The sequence below is a fragment of the Sprattus sprattus genome, assembly GCF_963457725.1.
Source record: "Sprattus sprattus genome assembly, chromosome: 17".
Lineage (NCBI taxonomy): Eukaryota > Metazoa > Chordata > Actinopteri > Clupeiformes > Clupeidae > Sprattus > Sprattus sprattus.
In genome coordinates this window covers 18,698,925-18,707,949 of record NC_137915.1, presented here as the reverse complement: position 1 = coordinate 18,707,949, position 9,025 = coordinate 18,698,925, and the positions used below count along the sequence as shown (strand labels likewise).

The window sequence follows — 9,025 nt, the reverse complement described above, 5'->3', positions numbered from 1 at the left end:
AATGAATTGAACTTCATGAATTGTCTTGAACTTTTTCTTTTTCCGTGTCTATCTCTTGCTTTCCTGTTTTTTTTCCCTTTGCAAATTGAATGCAGCTGAACACCAAATGCAGTTGGACATGAATGAAATGTGAGCCGATGATGTTTTAAAAAGAAAAAAAAAAAGTTTACAAAAATTTCTCTCTCTTTTGAAAAAGGAATTCCAGAAATGGAACACAATGTGTTTTTTGACATAGCTAATCATGTTGGATTGTTTGTAGTTTTTTTTTATTTTCTAATGTTATTGGTGTTACTGTTGTTGATGTTGAAATGATCATTATTATTGGCATTAATTTAATTCTAGACACTGCATATCGCATGACCTGTGGAACTGTGTCCAGTGCTGTAGACTTGATAGCATTAAATTCTCCGTCCTATGAGTAGTTTTGCTGCTTCCCTCTGACTATTAGTCAAATACAATGTCAGTTGCATTTCTGTATCTAAACATGCTGCATTGAATGTGAAGCCCATTGTATGCTAAGGAGACGGACTATGTGAATGTTAGGATCTGGCGAGAGGGACCTTATTCCCCAGAAGATGAGCTAGTCGTGGGTTGTGTGTGAATGTTTAAAACAAGATTATACACGTTTAAAATGATACACCTCTTTTTATATATCTAATTTTTAACAGTAATAACAACACTCAAACCTAATGTCGATTAAGCAGATAACACAATAGAGGAACGTTCACAAAGAGCGAAAAGTTCAGTGGCGATTCGATTTGGTGTCCTTACAATACAAACTCTGGCAAGACATGAGAACAAATATTTGAAGTTTGAATAGGGGGATTAGATAGATTTTAACAATGTCAATGGTGTTTCTTTTAATAAGCTACAAAGTACCATCAATAAATAATAACTCCACCCCCCTACCTAGTACCCCTTTTAAGAATGACATGAGAGGGGTCCACTAGGGGTAGACAAAGGCACATTTCAATTTCCCTTTACAGCATGACCTCTTTTGTCAGAATTGGTCTGTGTTTTACAATTGTCCTCTAATCAAAAAGTTGATTAAATGATTTTTTTGAAATAACACATAAAACCATATAATGGACGACCCTTGCGCAATTTTGATCTTATTGAATGACTGAATGTATGTTTCCTGCAAGTCCTTTACCATCAAGGCAAAACAGAATTAAAATGGTCTCCAATGTATCAAAATTATTGTGTAAAATTGTTATTGTAGATATAAACTTAAAGCTGGTGTATGAAGCCAGATTGAGTATCAAAGAGCTGGATGAATGTGAAACAAACACTATACCAAATGCATAACCTTCCAATTTGGAAGGGTCAAGCAAGTATGTTCATACTGCTCAAAATCCTCACCTTTCTGCTTCTGATGGCCTAATGTCTCCAGTAGTTGGTGTTTTTCAAGTACAGTATTTTAAAGGGTCAAGAGGGAAAGCGGTTAGCTTAGACGGAAGCTTAGCCCAAACTGGTGCGGGCATTTGTTGCTGCTCTCCCGTCTTAAAGTGTGAGTTAAGTTTGGTCGAAGAGGTGAAGTGAAACCCACTCATATCTGGCCGGCCTGTGAAAAAGTGAGGGGCAAAGCTATAAGGTTTCAAATGAAGAGTGTCTTTGCGTATGACGCCATGCTATGAATGTGCGTTTCAGTCCCACTGTTTGTGTGTGTGTGTGTGTGTGTGTGTATGTGTGGCTTACAAGTGCATTACTACTAGTCAGTGTGCACTAAGGGAGCCTGAACACGACTGTGACAAGACGGATGGGTAATTATAGTCAGGTCCCGGCGGTAATTATAGATAGCAGCTGGTGGCGTAATTTTAGGGATTGGACGGCCCCCACCTCAAAACCCAGCCCAACCCGAACCCCATCCTCACCCATCTTCCCCCTGAGGTGGTAGCGCCTTGCTAATACAGGGCGGTCTTGTCTCAGTTGCTAAGTGACAGGATCCTAACTATGCTAACCTTCTGCCGATCAGGAAGACGAGACAATGAGAATAAAAGTGGCCTCAGGCATGAGACACTGAGACTCTCACTCACTCTCACACTCACACACACACACACACACACACACACACACACACACACACACACACACACACACACACACACTGGGAGTGGGCTACGGGCTACGGGCTCTAACCATCTGTCAGCTGTGGTTTAATAATGAGTGTACACGGGGGACCTGTTTAATGTGCATGAAGGTTCATCATTAAACGGTGCTCGAAGGATTAAAGGTTATGTACGGAAAAAATGAGTGAGAGCTCAAAAGGAAGAGGGTCCTCATACCTGATAGCTGATCATCGCTTCCTTACAATTGCAACACTTTCAGTGAAAATGGCTGGTCATCCCTATTCGGTTTCACAGTTTCAGTGAAAATGTATATATTCTTCTCTCTAGTACTAGATGTCATGGCTAGTTTCACCTTTCAACATAATCACAAATAATAAACAGCAACAAAATTATTAATAAAAAATGAAAGAAGATCACTCTTGTGATACAATTATCAATACATTACCTTGAATTTTGTGAAAATAACTATCTTTCAATATGTGGCACAACAGATTTGGCATTTTGTGCATAGATGTTTTTGCCAACTGCTCACCAATGACTACGTGGTGAGGTCAGTGGGGTAAGAGGCACCCCTGTAGCCAACAATCTTCCCCCAAACTCTGGCATCAGAATGGGGGAGGCATCATCAGATACACGGGGAAGTCCAGTCTCTGATTAAGCCGTGTACCTTCCGCTAAGCCCACACACTTGTGTGGCAATACTGGGTGCTGCCTTCCAAGCATGCAGTCATAAGATCCATGTTTATGTTACATCTCATACTGTACTCCTGCCAGTTACACTCACATGACACAGCCAATCATTCATGGTCATTCGTTAGCAGTGGTACCCTCCTAGACCATACAAGGTATGGCCATGTATGGATGCCTTAACAGTTGTGTATCTTCACACAAAAGCAATGCAGTGGGGCAATGGAAAAGAGAATAAGTCCCAGTGTGCAAATGGATGGGGGCTTTCCATTATCATAGACCCCACATACACATCTTCTAAAAATGTCAGGGTGTCACCTTACTGGGGATATTTATAACTGTGATGAATTCGTTCGGAGCGGGGCACTCCCTCACCCTGACTCTACCATCTAAGCTCTCTCTCTTTCTCTTTCTCTCTCTCCCTCTCTCTTTGGACGTACCATGTGACGGTGTATGCACTTTGATCCCCTGTTCTGCCTTACATGTGGGTGAGGTGGGGCTTCCATGTTCTTCTGCAGTAGACCTGGGTGAAGAGACACTTCAGCCGGAGCGCCTCTGTCCGTCCGTCCGACCTCCCATCCACCCAACCCCTCGATCTCAGGACTGTCCGCAGCCCCCATGATCCAGCACCCGAACCCGCCCCCCACAAGATCCTAAAACCTTCTCCCAATCACCCCTCCTAAGACATCTTAGGAACCCTAACCCTCGGACAGGAACCCTTCAGAAGGTGGTTGGTTTTCCTTTCTTTTTCCACAAGTTGCTCTCTTCTCATTCTGTAAAAGGGGCGTGCAAGGAAACAGCGATGGCTCAGAAAATGGACGCGCTGGAGGGTGAGACGGGGGTCCTGACGCTGCTGGAGCGTGTGGCGGGCATCATAGACAACGTCCAGGCATGCCAGACGCGCATGGAGGAGCGGCAACTGGAGCTGGAGGCCTGCGTCAAGACCATCCAGGCTGACGTGGCCAAGCTGGCCAAGGATCACACAGCCACCAACGGTGTGGTGGAGAAGCTGCTGGACAAGACGCGCAAGGTCAGCTGCCACATCAAGGACGTGCGCGTGCGCGTGGAGAAGCAGAATGACCGAGTCAAGAAGGTGGAGGAAACCCAGAGTGAGCTCCTCATGAAGAATAAGTTCAGGGTTGTCATCTACCAGGTGAGACCAGCAGGTTTCAAAGAAGAAGCAGTTTGATTGAGCACTAAGAGGAATAATAGGACTGGATGTCTACAGACTAGTTTGTGTGCGATTCCTACTTCTATTTATAATACTCATATTTTGTGGATTTTATCACGCAAAGCTACATCTCTAGCTGTAAACAGCATGCGCAGTGGCCTGTTAGTTGTGTATGATTCCTTCTACTACCATTTTTGTCCTCCGGATGTCTGTCTTGCCAGCGAGAGGCTAAACTGACACTTGTGATATCAGCACAAGCTAAAACTAGCCACCAGAGAGGTAGATTTCAAAGAGTTTGCCTGAAGCGAGTTCCTTAGTGATAGGGTACTAACTTAAAAGCCAAGGACACTTTGACTACAGTAAAAGGGTGAATCAAAACGACACTGTAATTGTTTTGCTTGGTAGAGAGGCTTTGTTCCCCCCACCCCCCTGGCCTTGACTGTAAGTATCTGACAGTCCACCGGTGACCTGATTATTTCAGCCTCCAGCTTGACTTGGCAGAGCACAAGATAAATGGCCAGGCACCAAAAGGTTAGACGTTGCCCTTACGAAAGTTAATATAGGGAGGCCTGCCAACGGCAATCTAGGTGGGCTGGGCTGTCAGTCCTCCCTAGCTCCACTCTGAACCTCTTTTTGGCTCAGGGGTCAGACACTAGACCATGCCGCCATCTTGTTGTAAAACAGAGGGATCATTGTGGGAGGAGTCACAGGGGTGTGTAGACTATGCCATTCATTGCATTAGAAGATTAAACCACTAAATACTTCACCATTATCTCAGCTGCGTGCTACACCAAAGTTGGACCATGAGTTTATGAATATACACATGACGACAATCAGTCAGGATATCTATAAGACACATGATACACTCACTGACTTATCGAATGCTGAAATTACTTCAAGTTAATGAAGTAAACTAGGAAGACATACTATCCACCTACATATTTACAATTATACCCAGGACATTGCTGTGTCTATTTCTGTCTGGGCCTTCTATAACCTAACCCCTAACACTATTTATACAGATTCCAAACATACCAAGTTGAATTCACCTAATACATTATATGTCAGATTTTCACTGCAATCTTTTTTTCAATCAATAAGTAACAGATTGAGATACACTAATGCGTCTATGCAGATTCATTACAATTAAAAAGACTAATTGAACAAGTGGCTGAATTGCAGCCCGGGACAGCACTGACCCAGGGTCAAAGAGTGCAAAAAGTGAAAGGTGATCCAATCATTCAAAGTTAAGGAAGGGAACACACATATATATATATATGATAATGTAATCTGTTTTGAGCTTATTTAAAACATTACTATAGGAAGTACCTGATAAAAAGCTGTCCAGGATAAAATTCTACTCTGTTTGTGGTCATGGCTTTATAGGTCATCTGTGTTAGCATTAGTTACTACCATCATGCATTACAACTTAAAAATGTTGAAAGCTCTTTAGCTTTGTGTGATAAGTGTAAGTTTTAAGCAGAATCACTTGTTTTCATATCAGACTACACTTGGCATAATAGCCGTCAGTGGCCACGAGCAGGATACATCATAGATGTTTTGATGGTAGGAATGACTCACTGTTAACCATACCATTCATATCAATGAACAGATACAGCAATAAACTGAATACGAAGCTAGTAGTAGGTAGATAGTGTTAGAAGGTAGTCCTTGAAGGATTACATGACCTCATGTATTTAGTTGGTCCTTGCTTATATCCCTTCACTATCTGTCCTTATCATTATCATCATCATCACACTAGCAAAAGATGATAATACACATCAGTCTGGTGCAAACCTTTAGCTCTCTTAGCTCTCTGCTCATTCTCGGCTCAGCCTGTCCTGTGTGCTGAAGCATACTGCACCACCAGGTCACCAGCTCAGGCAACCCGACAGCTGACAGTTTGTTCAGAGTTATTCTGAGAGCGTGCGCTGTGAAGCCACACATTTCCTAATATAGTACTCATGTTTGACGCAGCAACGGTTGAAAAAGCCCCTGCAGAAAGCGACACTCTCTCGCCTCGAAGCACAAAGCCACAGCGATTAGTAATTATTGATCCGGATATAGACGTGAAGCATTGCTGCCTGCATTGGTGCAAGCATTAAGAGATACGTGCATAACAGACACTGCAGCATCAACTGCAGTGGAGTTTCTAAAAGCCACTGTAAACAGGTCAGATATGCCCAGCCATGCATCTGATGAGAGTGCTGTATTAAGTGGCTGTGGTGAAATAACAGAGCATGTATCTTCTTAATGGTTTTGTGAGACGTGCTGCAAAGGGGGTGATATTGGCTGCCGGCTGTGACTGGTTGGCCCCTCCGGTGCAGAAGGGGCCATCATGCAGCTGGTAATGTGAGTGAGTGCACTGCAGTCAGATATTTGTAAATGTCAACGTGTGACAAGCTGGTGTCATATATGCTTACACAACATCTTGGCCCGTATGTTCATGTTAGGAGTCTGTGCGATCAGAATGATGGTTTTACTGATGTCGAGTTGTTACATAAGTTTGGCATGTTTCTCACTGACAGCCATGTTAGCACTGGAGATACTGCTGTCCCTATTAGATGAATGTATTAAAACGTGCTGACATAGAGTAATAATGTCTACACAACAGTCATAATTTGAATCAGTGATATATAATCATCTTAATTTTAGGTACAGTTCCTCTCTCAGGAATTTGTGGGATGAATGCAGTGATAATTGCACCACGAAGGCAGAAAATATCACTTGTATTAATTGGTTAACTGTTCTATTACGGCTTTTCTTTGTTGCTTTTTGCAATGTGGGAACTGCACAGGGAATAACAATGAGGGAATTGCTTTAAAAAATAACTATAATAGCAACTATAATAATGTGTGGCAATGCTTTCATAAAAAAACTCCACTGATGCACCCTTGTCAGCATGCGTCTGAGACAGCAGACGTGTGACAGATATGACAGGTTTGGAAAATGACTCATTTCCTAGCCAGCTGACAACATGTAGACATTGCGCATATGGGGTGATAAACGCCAGCAAATGGCTTCTAATTCTGAGGGACCAGTGAGATTTGTTCAACACAATTAAAATATGACAGGTGCAGACATCTATCTGTTTTCCCCGAGGCCTTTCAGCTTTCTTTTATAAATACAAAAATGGGGAACTTTAAGCATGTATAATTCAATGCTTGGCATAATCTCCCTTAGTTTTTTTAACCCATGAGTTACTCAATATGATTAAAAGACAACAGATGTTAAATGCTTCAGCTATTCATTCTGCTTAAATTGTTAAAGATTTTCAGTTCTAAGTATGGTTACAAAAACAGTGAGGTTCAAGCAAATCAATGTTGAAATAACAGGTTAACTTGGCTAAGAGGAATATTGCTACTTTCCATGTTTTAATGGAATTGCCAGTTTATACTTTTCCTCACATTTTGTAATTGTCTTGAAATCAAGCAACACAGTTTATTTAGCTAAGAATCAGACTCCATTCAGCCTAGCATGCCAAGGTACAGATACACATATACTTTGTGACACATATAAGCTGTGATAACATTGAACTTCTATAATAGAAAAACCAAATATATCACAATGTTGCAATTTTCATTATAATAGATGGCAGAAGACTACATCATAATAGCAACAATGCCAACAAAGGAGATGATGTGACTGATGATTACAATGGTCATCAATATTTATTTCAATGATGATGATCGTACTAAAAATAATGATGATAACAATGCGATCTTCCTCTTTCTTGAAGGGGGACAAAGAAGTCCGGGAAGTGTCAGCCGCTAAGCCAGCCCCCAAGGAAGCCACCGCAGATGCCAAAGAGGAAGCAGTTGAACCCCCAATTGACTCCGACGAGGAGTACATGGTGGTGCAGGAGGGCGACTCTGCCTCCGCAGCCGCCCGCATGAAGAAGTCGGGCCTGAAGCGCATTGAGAGCATGAAGGCCACCTTCTCACGCGAGAACATGACCAAGACCAAGGAGAACTTGGGCACCAAGGTCAACAAGCTGGGCGAGCGCATCGTGAGCACTGAGCGTCGCGAGAAAATCCGCCAGTCCGGCGAGCGCATGAAGCAGTCGGTCAAGAACGTGCCCGACAAGCTCAAGCTGAAGAAGGAGAGGACTGTGGCTGAGGGCCAGGAGGGAGCGGAGGGCTCCACGGAGGGGGCCGCACCTGTGGCCCCGCCCAAGGCCCGCAAGGCCAATGACGTCGCCTACACCGAGGTGGCATTAGAAAAGGAGGAGGAAGCTGAGGCAAAAGGCGAGGAATCGGAAGTGCCGATGTACGACATGAAGCATCTCTCCTAAACAGGGAGCGACGCAGGGGAGAAAGAAAAACGACGGGGACTGTTTGATTGGTGATGGAAGTTTGTTTTGCCAAATGGGAGTTTGGTTTGCTAGCGGTTCCCATTTGGATCGATCGACTACTCCAAGAGGGAAATAAATGGAAAGAGAGGGTTGGCAACTGAGTGGAAAGGAACGAATGCTGGTACAGCAAAGGGCCAGTGAGAGCTACACAGATATGTGTTTATAAAAGCAGAACCGCTGTAATATTTATTTGCTAGTATTACTCTGTTAGTTGTAGGCAGGGGTATTAGAGGAATTTATTAGGGAGGAATTCAAGTTACATTTAGGTAAGTGTTTTACGGAGTTATTTTTTCCTTGTTTACACCAAATATAGACTCTGTGATACAGAAGAATGAAGAGTTTTGAGGAAAATATAATTGTTGTTACTGGGTATTGGGAGTGAGCTGGAATTTTATGGACTTTTCTGGAATTGACATGGTGGAGAGGCACTGGAGGAGAATCGTCTACGATTTGCATGATAAGTCACTGATGATGCAAGTTTGAATGAACACTTTCTTTGAGGACGAAGATTTCACGTGTGTTTTTGAGGTAAACGTTTGGTGCAGAACAATAAAACAAACCTTTTTACGTATAATGTAACTGTTAATTGCAAAGTATTTGAGATGCATTCACTTATACAGTTTTTTCAAGTCAATCCCATGGTATACGAATTTAATAAAGAACTCTGTCAGCTGGTTTCTGATGAGTATATTAAAAAGGTTAATTGAATTGTATTAAGGAGGTATGTACACTATTAAAAAACTAT

General features: G+C 42.6%; 1 protein-coding gene across 1 annotated transcript; it reads left to right on the top strand.

The window, feature by feature from the left end:
• The first annotated feature begins 3,206 nt into the window (after positions 1-3,206).
• cavin4b (caveolae associated protein 4b) lies at positions 3,207-8,957 on the top strand. The gene is made up of 2 exons (XM_080855218.1): positions 3,207-3,908; positions 7,666-8,957. The coding sequence occupies exons 1-2, from the start codon at positions 3,558-3,560 to the stop codon at positions 8,218-8,220; spliced, it is 906 nt and encodes a 301-aa protein (XP_080711344.1). The 5' UTR covers positions 3,207-3,557; the 3' UTR covers positions 8,221-8,957.
• The last annotated feature ends 68 nt before the right edge of the window (positions 8,958-9,025 follow it).

Excerpts from the sequence above, each read along its gene's own strand:
- cavin4b (XM_080855218.1), top strand. The coding sequence starts at position 3,558 with ATGGCTCAGAAAATGGACGCGCTGGAGGGTGAGACGGGGGTCCTGACG. Across the intron at positions 3,909-7,665 it reads TCAGGGTTGTCATCTACCAG|GGGGACAAAGAAGTCCGGGA; the intron begins GTGAGACCAGCA and ends TCTTTCTTGAAG.